The 14,859-nt window shown below is 44.1% G+C and overlaps 1 protein-coding gene across 4 annotated transcripts in view; it reads right to left on the bottom strand.

Moving 5' to 3' along the window:
• The window catches only part of LOC308677514 (aldehyde dehydrogenase family 16 member A1-like), a gene marked incomplete at its 5' end in the record, with an annotated part of 56,545 nt that overhangs the window by 4,634 nt on the left and 37,052 nt on the right, over positions 1-14,859 (bottom strand). The window contains 3 exons of one of the 4 annotated variants that reach the window (XM_081343975.1): positions 1,642-1,767; positions 11,261-11,446; positions 13,143-13,347. In XM_081343975.1, the coding sequence (XP_081200101.1) occupies positions 1,642-1,767; positions 11,261-11,446; positions 13,143-13,347 (517 nt within the window). Of the gene's footprint in view, positions 1-1,641; positions 1,768-5,528; positions 5,672-11,260; positions 11,447-13,142; positions 13,348-14,859 lie in introns of those variants that run through there. The other 3 variants (XM_081343977.1, XM_081343976.1, XM_081343978.1) reach the window with 3 other exon arrangements.

Below are 14,859 nucleotides of genomic sequence, written 5' to 3'. Positions count from 1 at the left end.
TTTGAACAGGTTGCCTTTGAGTCATTTGCTTTTCAGGAAGGAACCCATGGTAATTTTTTGAGTTTTCTCACAACAAAATACAAATCCTGTAGTATCAGCATTTAGAGTTGCAAGGCACTGACAAATGGGGAATCCCAATATTACGGCTTTAAGGGTAGGAGAAGCCATCCCTTCCTGCTCCCTGGGCTACGTCTTGAAGGCAGAAAGAGCCTCTCATTACGATTTCATTAGACAGCAGTTCTAGCCTTTAACTTTCATTGCCAAAGCTAAACGTTAAGGCTCAGAAAGAAGTTTAAGAAAGGAGCAACAGCAATGGCGTGCTTATAAAGTCAAAATTTGCTAGTAGTAATAACAACAACTTAAGAAAACAGAATAGGCTTGGGCATGGTGGAGTAGTGGGCTAATGCCTCCTTAAGTAACACCAGCTGCCTGCAATTAGTGCAGGTTCGAGTCCCACCAGGCTCAAGGTTGACTCAGCCTTCCATCCTTCCCAGGTAGGTAAAATGAGGACCCAGATTGTTGGGGGCAATAAGCTGACTTTGTAATAATGCCGCTTGGGGTGTGTGTGAAAGCCCTAATAAGCAGGCATATACGTAGAATGAAGGCTACTGCTAAGCTTGTAAGCCGCCCTGAGTCTTCGGAGAAGGGCGGGATATAAATGGAATTAAAATAAAAAATAAAATAAATGTTTCATGTAATTTTCAAATAGGGTTTCTGCCCCTGTACAGTTGGCAAACTCAAGAAATGAGAACAACGTGCATTTCAGAGTGGGCAGCCATATAAATTCTATAAACAAACAAACAAACAAACAAACACATAGTTTTCATAGTTGAAAACTGTCAACCTGCATTCCCAATTTCTCTTTAGAGAAAAGAACATACCCAGCTTTGCTTCTGCTCAGAAACCATGTCTGGACTTTGTGCTCGAGACAAAAAATAAAATAAAAAATGAACTCTTGACTTTGGGGTCTTGTTGATTAATATAATTTGTTGTTATAGAAATGGCTAGTACTTAAGTTGGTAAAAACCTGAGGCTGTAGTTCTGTATTTTACTGCACTGTGGCCAACAGCAGGACAACTCACCACAGCCACCTTGCCACGGGACAACTCACCGCACTAATATTTATTTATTTATTTATTTTTGGGACTTATATGCCGCCCTATCTCCCGAAGGACTCAGGGCGGCTAACAACAATAAAAAATACAATAATACAAAAGTTAAAAAAGAATTAAACTAGCAGCCCCAATAACAAAATTAAAAACATTTTAAAAATCCCTGTCGTCAGTCCAGGTCAGCCTGATGGAAAAGGAATGTTTTAAGGCCGCGGTGAAAGGACCGGAGATCCGGGGCCATCCGGAACTCAAGGGGAAGTTGGTTCCACAGGGCTGGTGCTCCCACAGAAAGAAAGAAGAAAAGGTAGAACAGAATCATTAAGAAGGAAGGATGCAAAAAGAGGGACAAAATGAAATGGGAATGACAAAAATTAAAATATTTTTTAAACTATTTAAAATAATTAAATTGAAATGTTGAATTGTCCCACGGCAAGTTGACTGCGATGAGCTGTGCCACAGCACGATGGCCACGGTGAGTTGGTTGTGGCAAATTGGCCCAACCCGTCCCACAGCCTGCAAGGACACTCACCTCTTTAGAGCCGAAGTACCACATGGCTTGGACATCATGATGCTCAGATAAACTTCGACTCAAATAATCCCGGGAGCCAGAGATGATATTCACCACCCCAGCAGGCACGTCAGAGGTGTCGAATACCTGTTAACAATAAAGAGGGATGGGAAAGTGGATGCCATTAACCACCTATATGATAGGAAAATAAGCCAATACGCTCTCTTTACAGGGTAACACCTATCCTTGAATGTGTAGCTGTCATGCTTTAAAGATGATTCATTTTGTGTCTGTTTTTTGGTATGGGGGGGGGAAAACCACAGAAACCTAGCTGCAAAAAATGAAAACACAATGACTGCTATAATGCCATATTGACAAACATTTGAGATTTCTAGACTGAACCTAAGTGAGCCCGTATCTACCATTTTTAGTACCATGTTCCTCATGCGCGTATGAACCCTCAACTTGTTTCCTACCGATAGTCCTTGACCTATGACCACAGTTGAGCCCCAAATTTCTGTTGCTGAGACATTTGTTAAGTGAGTTTTGTCCCATTTTACAACCTTTCTTGCCACAGTTGTTAAGTGAATCACTGCAATCGTTAAGCATGCTTGTCAAGTGAATCTGGTATCCCCATTAACTTTGCTTGTCAGAAGTTTATAAATGTGTGCCAGGTGCTGAGTGTCTGAATTCTGATCATGTGGCCCACAATCATGTGACCCTGGGGATGCTGCAACAGTTGTAAGTTTGAAAAACGGTCATAAGTCACTTTTTTCAGTGCCGTTTTTAACTTTGAAGGGTCACTAAACAAACTGTTGTAAGTCGAGGACCACCTGTACGTTCTTTGATAAATGGAAGAGAAACAGTGTGTGTGTGTGGGGGGGGGGGGGGAAAGCCTCATTTAAGCCAAAATTGACAGATTTGCTTCTTGCATATTGTTTCTTCCTTACTGCTTCTCCCCAAATTATTTATAAGTTCACACAGAAATAAAAATAAATAAAACACTCAAAAACCCAGTTGATATTTCTTTCCATCAACACATCTCTATCAGAGCCATTAGGTTTCTAGGAAAGGTCACTCCAAAACAAAGCATGACTACCTATTTGGGGCACTGACAGTAACAATGTAGGATGTTACTAACTTAACGGCGGTGAGTCACGTAAGAACTGGGGCAAGAAAGGTTGTAAAATGAGGCAAACTTAACAATTGTCTTGCTTAGTAACAGAAATTGTGGGGTCAGTTGTGGTCGTAAGTCGACAACTACTTGTATCTGCAGGACAGACCCTAAGTCGGAGAAACCTGTCCCATGCTATAAAATTCTTGCAGCAGTACATTATTGTTCAAAGCAATCTTTTTTTTGGATAAATTGAGAAGTCTTTCTTTAGAAATCAACATCTCTTGTCAACTTTATTAAAAACAGCAGAAGAACACTCATATAGTGCCATAAATGTCAGGATGATTTGTAATACAGCAGAGCTTTGGGCTTTCAATGATCTAACAAAGATGAAAAAAGGCAATTCCTCCCATCTCCTCCCCTTAAACTAAAGTGTTTGAAGAAGATCTCTGGGGAGAAAAACCAGGAGCGTACTCATTATACTAGTGAGTTTGGTTCTCGTATTAGTAATAAATTCTGTCGCAGAGCAGGAGCTCAGTCAATTAATCATTTAATTTAATCAATTTATAAAGCTACCCATCTCAAGAAGTGATTCTGGATGGTGAACATTATCAAGTAGAAATAAAAACAATTACATCATAAAGACAAACATTCAAATACATAGCAACTAAGTAAAACACCAGTCAACAGAGCTAATATAACCAGGAGATGGATCCTTCCACACTCTCGGGGCCTAATAAATCTGTAGTTCAATTTTGATAAATTTTGGCCCAACGGTGCTTTTTCAAGAGGCAACTGGACTTTGTTTTTCCTCTGAAGACATTTTGCTTCTCATCCAAGAAGCCTCACACAACACAGTCCTTTCAGCAGTTCCAAGATGGCTCCACACCCATTTGCACTACTTAGGTGACCCTGAGGACACAGATAAACCTCCAAATGGCCTCAACGACTCTCTAAATCAGGGATGTCAAACTCAATTTCATTGAGGGCCTCATCAGCATTGCCGTTACCTTCAGGGGGCCGGGTGGGTGTGGCCAGGGTGGGAGCAGCCTACTGGGTGGGCGTGGCTGGAATTCGTGTGGCCTACTGGGTGGGTATGGCCAGCTCTACATCATTCGTGTCAAGGGTACCTATGGGGGCCTGGGCAGGAGTGGGACAGATGTGAGGGTCTCTGGCAGACAGAGATGGGACCGGGGCAAGTGCCAAGGCACGGTCCACTGGAGGAGCCTCACTGTTCCTCTCAGGCCATGCGGGGGGGGGGGTTGGACGGTGGCACGGAGATCAAATGCCCAGCCCAGTCCTCAAACACCCACGGCACTAAGCCCAGCCCCTTACCCAAGGGGGTGCCCAGCTGCACTTACCTCCTCCTCAAGGCTGCTTCTGCTATGCTTGTTCTCCTTAGCCAGGTTGCTCATGATGGGTACGAGAGCAAAGTCAAGAGGGAGACCCACTCCCTCTCCATGTGAGGAGACCTGGCTTTGTATCCAAAGCTTCCTTAGCAATAGGATGGGAGGCCCCAGAAGGAGGGGGCAAGGGGATGGTGAAAGGGCAGCAGGGAAGGACTAAAGCAGGACTTCCCTCAGACCCTCCCTCTCCTTCCTTCCTTCCTTCCTTCCTTCCTTCCTTCCTTCCTTCCTTCCTTCTTTCAAGTGGTGGGAAAATATTTGAGATGAGGGAGGGAGAAAAACAGGCAAGAAACACAGCTGGAGAAGTGTCATCCTTCATGAGGAATGAAGAAATGCACCATCGCCTGGAAGTGGCCAGCACATGGCACTCGCCTACTTCACATATCCGGCTTGGTGGGCTCTGGGGGAGGGGATGCCATGAGCAGCATGAGAGTCGACGTTACCTGCGCAGTGCTGCCCAGCCCCCATCCTGCCTGGTTTTGGCAGGCAGCGGGGTGTTCTCCTCACAGTGCAGAGAGGCTGAGCCGGGTGGTGTGAATCTGAAGAAAAGTGCAATGCTGCCCAGTCCCTAGTATGCCCGAAGTAGGCAGGGCCATGTGCTTGCCACTTCCAGGCAATGGTGCATTTCTTCATTCCTCACAAAGGGTGATACCTCCCCAGTGCGCGCCCAGGGGGCGGGATTGACACGGCAGGGGCTGGTCCCTTGATGTGTCCAGATGGCCTTGTGGAGCTAAGACTGAATGTGTTTCAGCATAGATGGCCACCACAAAATTGTACATTGGCTCCCGGCCAGCCTGGGCCAGGGCCAAGGCAACGGGGGCTGTTTCCTCACTGTTTCCAGGATGGGTTCACGGGCCACGTGAAACCACTTTGTGGGCCGCATCTGGCCCTCGGGCCTTGTGTTTGACATGTCTGCTCTAAATGAATGCAAACGACCAGCTGTCTGCAAGGAATATAAATCTTTCCATTCCCCACCGTCCTCAGAGCTGAAGAAGTTTCTTGCATGAGAAGTAAAATGTCTTCAAAGAAAAAAAAACAAGAAAGTCCAGTTGCCTCTTGAAAAAAGCACCTTTGGGACAACCATGACCTGGATGACTGAGAATCTCCATAGACCAGGGGTGTCAAACTCAATTTCATTGAGGGCCGCATCAGCATTGCTGTTGCCCTCAGGGGTCCGGGTGGGTATGGCCTATTGGATGGGCGTGGCCTACTGGGTAGGCGTGGCTAGAGTGTGTATGGCCTACTGGGTGGGCGTGGCCAGCTCTACATTGTTCTCATCAAGGGTGCCTATGGGGGCCTGGGCAGGAGTGGGACAGATCTGAGGGTCTCTGGCGGAAGGAGGGTCTCTGGGCCAGGGCCAAGGCGGTGGGGGCCGTTCCCTCACTTTTTCCAGGATGGCTTCGCGGGCCACACGAAACCACTTCGCGGGCCGCATCCGGTCCCCGGGCCTTGTGTTTGACATGTCTGCCATAGACGATAAATTTTGGCATTCTTGAACCAGAATTCTGCACTTGGTTCAGGTTGGTGGGTCCTTTTAGTGAAAGAAAAAAGTAGCTTTTTCAGTCCTGACAGTTGTCCACCCTTGGTTTTAAGAGTCAATATTGCAATCTAATGCTTGTCTTCTCAACGGTCAGACATATTTTATTCAAAGTAGCATATTTTGAGCAGGTAGGGATGGACAGACAAGATGATTCCTGTTATAAGGATTAAGAATTGTAGTTCCAAGGGCTCCCTTCTCCTATTTGAACGACTGCATTGTCATCCCCTGCATTGTCACGCGGTGGCTCAGTGGGTTAGGACGCTGACCTTGTCGATCAGAAGGTCGGCAGTTTGGCGGGTCGAATCCCGAGTGCCACGTAACAGAGTGAGCGCCTGTTACTCGTCCCAGCTTCTGCCAACCTAGCAGTTCGAAAACACGTAAAAATGCAAGTAGAAAAATAGGGACCACTACAGTGGGAAGATAACAGCGTTCCATGCGCCTCTGGCGTCTAGTCATGCCGGCCACATGACCACGGAGACATCCTCAGACAAGCGCTGGCTCTTCGGCTTTGAAACGGAGATGAGCACCGGCCCCTGGAATCGGAAACGACTAGCACGCATGTGCGGGGGGAACCTTTGCCTTTTACCTTTACCTATTGTCATCCCACAGAGAGAATCTAGCAAGTCAGTAGTTTTCCATCCATGCTATTCTGACAACAGGTGATTCTGCTTAATAAGTGTACAAAACAACTGGACAAAACAATGCTACGGCTTTGCTAACTTCAGATTGGGAACGGGAGCTTGTAAAGTAACATTGTGCTCTTTATTGTCGACTTTCTCTGTCCCATCTTTAGATCTTTGTACGTTTTCCCAGTAGACGTAGCACATCCTGCCATCTCGAGCAGCTTAAGACTTAACTATTTGTAATTGGAAACCCTTAACATTTTTCTCACCGTTATAACCCAGAAAGCCGTACTATCTATGATGAACTCTACGAAATGAAAAGAGGCACCAAACCCTCCACACGATGAGATGGGGAAGCAAATGATAAAATAAGCAAGCCTGACTGCCATCTTTAAAAAGCTCCACTGGAACGTTGGAAGTTTGAATATGGATTTCAGAAAGCAAACAATTGGATTTATAGAAAACGAAATACCAAGTCCACCATTACAGATTTCTGTACATGTAATGAATTCCCTCAGCTGGTGTCCTCCAGCTATGCCAGACTATAACTTTCATCTATCTTTGCATGGAGCATGGCGTGAAAAGCATATAGGAACCTCTCTGTTTAGGGTTCCAGTTATTTTACTTTTATTGCATCCATTCCCAAAGGCCCTAGAACTACCCATCTGCAAGGAATATCTCTCTCACATTCTTTTGACCAATCCCTTGGTCCAAGAAACAATATTGACATAATTAGGTCGAGTTCTGAAGCTCCTTGGCTCTGCTTATTATTTTGCAATTCTAGAGAAGACCAGTTTTTGGGAAATACAGATCCAAAGTCAGCCAACAATCTGCTTGTTACTATAACCAGCAAAACAAAGTGAATCATACAGTTTTCCTAAGATCCTAAAGTAGGCCACACACATCTATTTGTGTTTTCTATCCAAAATCTAGGAGAGATGGAAGCTGAGGCATGATAATTTTATGGATTAAAGTAGTTTATACACCTAGTGAAGATTATAACTTCACCAAGGTTTTTCCTTGTGAAGAGTAGAGAGAAATCTTTAACATTTTCTTCTTCCTCCTCTCTATCTTAATGTATAGATTTAATACTGTTTTAATTTAGGCTTGCTTTATTATTTTTATAAGAGCCATTTATTCCTGTTCTTCATTGACAGTATTTTCCAATAAAAAGCAGGGGTCATTTAAAACTTGTCAACTTTAAGACTGTGGACTGCAACTCCCACAATTCCCTAGCCAGTGTGGGAATAAAAAGAATGCCAAGTTTGAAGACCCCTGCAATAAAGAATTGACTATCATCTTCTAATGGGACCAAAACTCTCATCATTCCTAACCAGCATGAAGAATGACAAGGAATGGCAGTCTAAAACATACGAAAGGGCAATTGCAACTGATACAGGTAGTCCTTGAGTTACGACCTCAATTGAGCCCAACATTTTTGTTGCTAAGAGAAACATTTGTTAAGTGAGTATTGCCCTCCTTTTATGACTTTTCTTGACACAGTTGCTATGATGAATCACTTAAGTTGTTAAATCAGTAACATGGTTACTAAAGTGAATCTGGCTTCCCCATTAACTTTGCTTATCAGAAGGTTGGCAAAAGGTGATCACATGACTTCAGGACATTTCAACGATCATCAAATCGATGCCGGTTGCCAAGCGGCTGAATTCTGATCATGTGGCCCTGGGGAAGCTGCAACGGTCGTAAGTGTGGTCATAAGCCACTTTTTTCCCCCAGTGTTGTTGTAACTTCAAATGCTTACTAAAAGAAATGGTTGTAATCGAGGACTTCCTGTACTCTGTACAGTTTGCAATCATCTACAAATTTAGCCAGCTCAGGACTTAATCCGAAATCAAGAGCCTTTATCAAGAATTTAAAAAGCAATAGTTCCCAGCATAGGGATCCTCAAGGGACTCCATGTTTTTTCTCCTCTGAGAAAAATGCCTGCTTATTCCTACTCTTTGTTCTCTCTTCTTTAAGCAGTTGGTAGGTCTTAAAGAAACACTTTGTCTCATCCCATAGACACTATGTTTACTCAAGAGTCATCGATGAAAAACTCTGAAGGGCTTTTGAGAATCCAAGTACAGCATCTTGTTTCTATTCACATATTTGTTGACACTCTAAAAATCTGCCAAAATTTGATGGAGCTAAATTTACCTCTGTGGAGTTCCAGCACTGATTTGAGCAACAAATTACCTATTTTTTGCTAGCTCAGCAATTTTACATGAGTTCTTCAAGAACTCTTGGATGGATACATTTAGGCCTCAGTGTGTTATTGTTGAAAATGTGAGAAAATATAGGCTAACTATGGGGGGGGGGTGAGGTGTTACCCCCCGTTGATAGGGCTCGCAACTTGGGCGTCCTCCTGGATTCACGGCTCAGTTTGGAAGATCATATAGGAGCCGTGACCAGGGGGTCTTTTGCCCAGGTTCGCCTGGTGCGCCAGTTGCGGCCCTATCTGGACCGAGATGCCCTACGCACAGTCACTCATGCGCTCGTGACCTCCCAGTTAGACTACTGCAATGCTCTCCACATGGGGCTGCCCTTGAGGACCACTCGGAGGCTTCAACTGGTGCAGAATGCAGCCGCGCGAGTTGTGATGGGAGTTTCCCGATACTCCCGTGTAACGCCTCTTCTCCGCGAGCTGCATTGGCTTCCAGTTGCCCTCCGGGTGAGATTCAAGGTGCTGGTGATGACCTATAAAGCCCTAAATGGCATGGGCCCGGATTATCTGAGGGAGCACCTGCTGCCAGCATCAACTTCCCATCGTCCTGTGCGCTCCCATAGGGAGGGCCTCCTTAGGGTGCCGCCGGTCAGGGAGTGCTGGCGGGTGATCCCCAGAGGGAGGGCGTTCTCTGTGGGCGCGCCTGCCCTATGGAATGACTTACCTGTGGAACTCGGAACTGCCCCCGACCCTCGTTCGTTTCGTCGGGACCTGAAAACTTGGTTCTTTGATCTATCTGGCCTGGACTGAGGGGTTTTAAGTTTTAAACTTTGTTTTAATTTGTTGGGCTAGTAATTAATGTAATTTATTTTAATTCTATTTCTATTTTAACTTTTATATTGTTTTTTAAACTTTGCCCTGTAAACCGCCCTGAGTCCTTCGGGAATAGGGCGGTATATAAAACTAATTAAATAAATTAAATAAAATAAATAAATAAAATGGCAGAAAGCAGATACATAATTTGAGACCCTGCCTTAAAGGAAGGGAGGATAAACCTATACGTTGTTAAGAAATCATGTGTGACTCTAATATAGTTGTTCCTTAACTTTAAGAATTCTGGTCCTCACCTCTTAAAGTTGCCAAGGTTGAGATACATTGCTAATAGCTATGATATCTGATTCCCTACTCCTATCACCTCAATTCCTTCCATTTTATTAAACCACCTAAGTTCCTTGCTTTTATTAATTGCGTAATAAATTACAAATATATGTGTATATCTATTAACACTATGACAGGATAAGGGCATGTATACAATTGTCTTCTTATGCAACTTCCCGAAGACAGACTTAAGCTCTTCCCATGTGAGGAATTTTGCATTCTTGGGGTACCACAGAAGCCATTCTGCCTGTTCCTTCCAGACTCAAAAGGAAAAACAAAATGTAGACATTCCTAAAGCAAATTAAAATAACAACCCACATAAGGATAATAATAACTACAACTTCTTTGGCTCAATTTTTAGCTTCTCCTCCACCCCCAGTACAGAGAAAACAAGAAAGGTTTCTGTCAACAATGTCTCCAAAAGACTTTTAGACATAGACATGTAATAAATAAATTTCCTTTTTCATATCATTCTTGTAACCTGTCATTTTAAAATCCACATTAAAACCAGCTTCTGTCTTGTCCAATAAAGTTAGTTTCTCTTCTATAACCTCTTTTGAACCTAGCTTTGTGATAGCAGACAATTTTAAGAGTTTCTCAGTGCAATGTTCTCAAAACTCCATGAATTCTTCAAAAGGTAAAAATATTTTGCTCCATTCTGTACAGTGGATCTCTCTTTAATTATAAACTTTAGTTCTTTCTGGTTCCTTCTAGTGGTCCAAGCTTCAAAGTCCCGTCTTATCTTTCCCCCCCTAATCAACAGCATTTTCTGATGAGAACATTTCTTATACTTTCAAAAATAAACATATTTACAATCCAGAGGAAGGATTCTTGTAATTCATTTCAAAATCTTATTTAAAATCCATCTGGCCCCTTAGTCTGTTTATAAATTTCCAAATCAAACTTCTACTTGCCGTTTTTTCCGAGCTAAGATTATTTTGGCGTTCTTAAACTTGCATAAAACTTACATTGATCACATTTGTATGACTTTAATTTTATGTTTTTGTCAGGTTCTGATAAAATGTCAACACCCCAGAGCAGTGCTGGCAAACCTTTTAGAGACTGAGTGCCCAAACTGCAACCCAAAACCCACTTATGTATTGTCGGGTGCTGGGTGGGCGTGGCCCATTGGGTGGGCGTGGCCCATTGGGTGGGCGTGGTTGCAGTGGTAACGGCAGACTGGGTGGGACTAAAAAGTTCAATCAATCAATTCCAACTTTGTGAGATCTTTTTTCCCCCCGAGAAGTTGAAATTGATTGAACCTTTTTTTTTTTTGCACATGGTGGCGGAGGCCTAAAGCAAAAAGGTTTTATAAAACCCAGCTGAAGGCTTAGGACTGGGGCGACCGCGTGCGTGCCCACAGAGAGGGCTCTGCGTGCCAACTGTGGCACGCGTGCTATAGGTTCGCCACCATGGCCCCAGAGTCTTGCCAAGTGGCCGACATGTACTTTTTTTTTTTTTGCTAAATAAATAAATATTCCATGAGCAGGGGGAAAAATACTTAAAAGAGAAATAGGTGGTACACTCCGTGGAGTAATTGAGGTTCACACATGAGGGCAGGCATACGTCACGTGTATGTTCATTCATGCCTTTTTTAATGATCTTCAAAATAGGTCAGAAACATTCAGAAAATACCTGAATCAAGTCCAGGGCAGGCAAAGGGTATCGCTCACTGGGAATAATCACAATGCAGTTGCCACGTGTAATTGCTGCAGCAAACAAGCTGACAAAACTGAGGAGGGGGTAATCGTCTGGACAGGCAATTCCCACGACACCAAGAGGTTCTCGAAAGTGAATGCAGGCACCGTATAGAGTGGTTTCCTGTAGCAGAAAAAGGCACAAGCAAAAAAATTTCAAAGTTTATAAAGAGAATAAAAGTTCTCCCATTAACAAAATCCTCACCTGAAAGCTTCTAATTGCCGGCCTCCATTTCCTTTCCAAATCAATCTGCTGAAATATCTATATGGAAGAGCCTTGGTGGCGCAGTGGTTAGAATGCAGTATTGCAGGCTAACTCTGCTGACTGCCAGCAGTTCGATCCTGGCCGGCTCAAGCATTCCATCCTTCCCAGTTTGGTAAAATGAGGACCCAGGTTGTTGGGAGAAAGAAATATGTTGACTCTGTAGACCCCTTAGAGAAGGGTATAAAGCACTGTGAAGTGGTATATAAGTATAAGTGCTATTGCTAGTTCTTTGATTCATTTCATTTTCATACACATTTTTCTTTTCTTTTCTTATGAGGACTTCCAAATCCAAAAGAGAGTCACCAGACCCCTGCAGCCCCAATGTTAATCTTGCAAGGCAGGCCAAACAAGAAGCACACCCAAAATACTAGCTATGACTGTATAATAAAGTTACATTCCCAGACTCCTTCCAGTCTGAGAATCCATCTCTCTCTGCTTACCTGTCAGATTGAAGAACCTCGGGAGGGTCCCTTCTGAGATGTTTGCCTCACCCTCTCATTGCTTCTGTGGACTCAGCTGCCTCTTATCTAATATTGCCTAGTCTGTAGCTCTTCCTCCTGTCTCCCAAGCATATTCCTACATACCCTCAGTCAGTGGGGCCATTATCTGCAGAGGGGAGTCTTAGCCCTGCCTAGGGTATGCATAGAAGCCTCTACATGACCTGAGTGTGTCCTTTGGGGCATTTTAGCTTGGGAAAGTCCTCTATGGTGGCAATTGCCCCCAGCAAGGTCACCTCTTTGCTGGTGTTCACATGCAAATACAGGGCACTCTGCAAGAGGAGTGTCTTCATGTGGAGCCACTATTTTTCAGTACTTTTAAGAATACCTACGATGTAAAGAGGGAAACTGTCAACCTGCCAAGAAGACTAGACAAAAAACGTAACAGGATGAGCTAATTGTACTTTATTGCAAGGCTACATTAACACAACCTTGCAAGCCCGAAAGTTCTCCCAACTTTTTTTAAAAAGCCTAATTATTTATGGCAGATCTTTTCTAAGTTTCTTTCCTTGTCCATTATTCGGTTGCAGGCTCCTCCCGATTATTCCCTAGGCATGTGGGGGGGGGGCTCATTCCGTTACAGGAATAGAATCATATAAATTAAAGACGACACTTTCAAGGAACTTTGATTAGATTTCCCAGAATTGTTCTGGAAGGTTATATGGCTCAGGTGATACGACTCAGATTGATCGACTTGCCTACCTACTACCATTATCAGCAACTCTGACTGGCATTAACTTTCACAACTGTCTTCACTTTTGCATTCTTCAGATATAGGGACCATGTCCCAGAAATCCTTAGCCAGGATAGCCATTGCTGCGGCTTCTGTGGATCGAATTCCACATATCTGAAGGGCACCAAAGTTGGAGAAAGTTAATTCTAGAATCTTGAGCAAAAATACCTGTTTGTTATTTTTTTATAGCTGGGGCCTTCTGCTCACAAAGCTAATTCTTGGGCACACATCTCAGATCCTTCCATACATTCAGCCACATTCCATCCATCAACAGTTACAGAGTGCAAACTGTATGTATCTAAGGACAAGGCCTTGCTATTCTCACCTGCACAACTCCACCACATTTGTCAGAGTAAGCTGCCCAATAAAATAGTCGCCGCACACTATTATCCACCTCCATCAAAGCTTTCTCTTTTTCTATACCCATTAATGATTCCAGCTGTGATGCAATCTCAGCTCGACGGAGTTCCAGGTTTTCAGCCAGGTAGTACAAGATCTGTGCCCGGGCATGTGCCGTTTTCTTTGCCCATCTGTCATGAGACCAACCCAAAGTTAGAAAGGAAAGCTAGCAACATCGTTCATAGAATAACCCTTCTTGAGGATGTATAACCAACTTTATTGCAACAAGAAAAAAAGATATTTAGCCCAGAATGCCAACTTTGGGGCAGCGCGGTGGCTCAGCAGTTAAGAAGCTGGGCTTGTCAGCTGGAAAGCTAGCAGCCCAAGTTCAAGACCCAAGCGCCATGTGGCAGGGTGAGCTCCTGTCCTCACCTCAGCTCCTGCCAACCTAGCAATTTGAAAACATGCAAATATGAGTAGATGAATAGGTACCACTACAGTAGGAAGGTAACAGTACTCCGTGACGTCATGTGGCCGACATGATCGTGGAAATGTCTTCGGACAGTGCTGGCTCAATGGTCTTGAAATGGAGATGAGCGCTGCCCTCTAGAATTGGGAACGACCAGCAGAGAAAAATCCGCAAGGGACTCCTTACTTTATGCCAACTTCCACAGCAGCTAAGTGAACCGCCCCCAAAAGCAGAAAAAGGCAAGGGAATGTCAATCAACCAATCAATTCGGCCAATTTGCTACCCTAGGAATCATTTTCAGGACATGTGAACTAAAACCAGCCTTTTCTAAATGCAAACTCCAGGAGTAAGAGTAACGTTTGCTACTTTAGCAGTAGCAAGAGCAAACCTAGAGATAAGCAAAGAGGGAACTGCAAGCTGGGGAATTCTGATAGTTGAAGTCCATACATCTTAAAGCTGCCATGTCTGGGAAACACGGATCTGTATCAATTTATTTATTTGTCAAATTTTGAAACTGTCCATGGTCGCTCAGAGCGGGTCTCGGGGCAGTGTACAAGTGAACTATTAAAATCTAAAAAGAGCATATAAAATTTGCAAGAAGCAAGAATGTTAAAAAATTTAAAGGTTAAAGGTTAATTAAGGCTGGGCAGAGGACATTCAAGGCCACTTAGTCAACCCCATGGCTGTGTGCTCCTCTGTGAACCCCAAGCGAGGTGGAAGAGACATGTTTTCACATCTTTCTAGAAAGAAAGGAGGTGGGGTATCCATATGTTGGGGGGAATGGCAGAGAAGACTCTCCTCCTGGACCCCACCAGTTGAAATTCTTCAGCTGATGGGGTGCACAGCATACTGTACCTTTGCTGCCTGACTGGGGAGAATGGGCTGATGTAATGGAGAAAAAGACGGTTCCATAGGTAATATGGACCCGTCCAAGTAGGGCTTTAAAGGTCATAACCGGTACTTTGAACTGCACCTGGAAGCAAATTGGCACCCAATGAACCTTGCGCAGCACCATTCTTTGGGTGCCCAAGATTGCTCATGTGGTTGCCTTCTGCGCCTTCTGGTTACTGTTCCAGGGTAGCCCCACCTAGAGCAATTGCAACAGTCCAGACAGGAGACATCCAGGGCACGGAATGAGACAACTCGCCGCAGCCAACTTCCTGTGGTCAAGTTGCCACGGTCAACTCACCGTAGGAGAACTCGCCGCGAGTCAATTCAACAATTCAATTTAATT

The sequence above is a fragment of the Vipera berus genome, assembly GCF_964194415.1.
Source record: "Vipera berus genome assembly, chromosome: Z".
NCBI classification, from domain to species: Eukaryota; Metazoa; Chordata; class Lepidosauria; order Squamata; family Viperidae; genus Vipera; species Vipera berus.
Note: the sequence above shows the minus strand (reverse complement) of the source record. Positions and strands in the feature narration are given on the sequence as shown.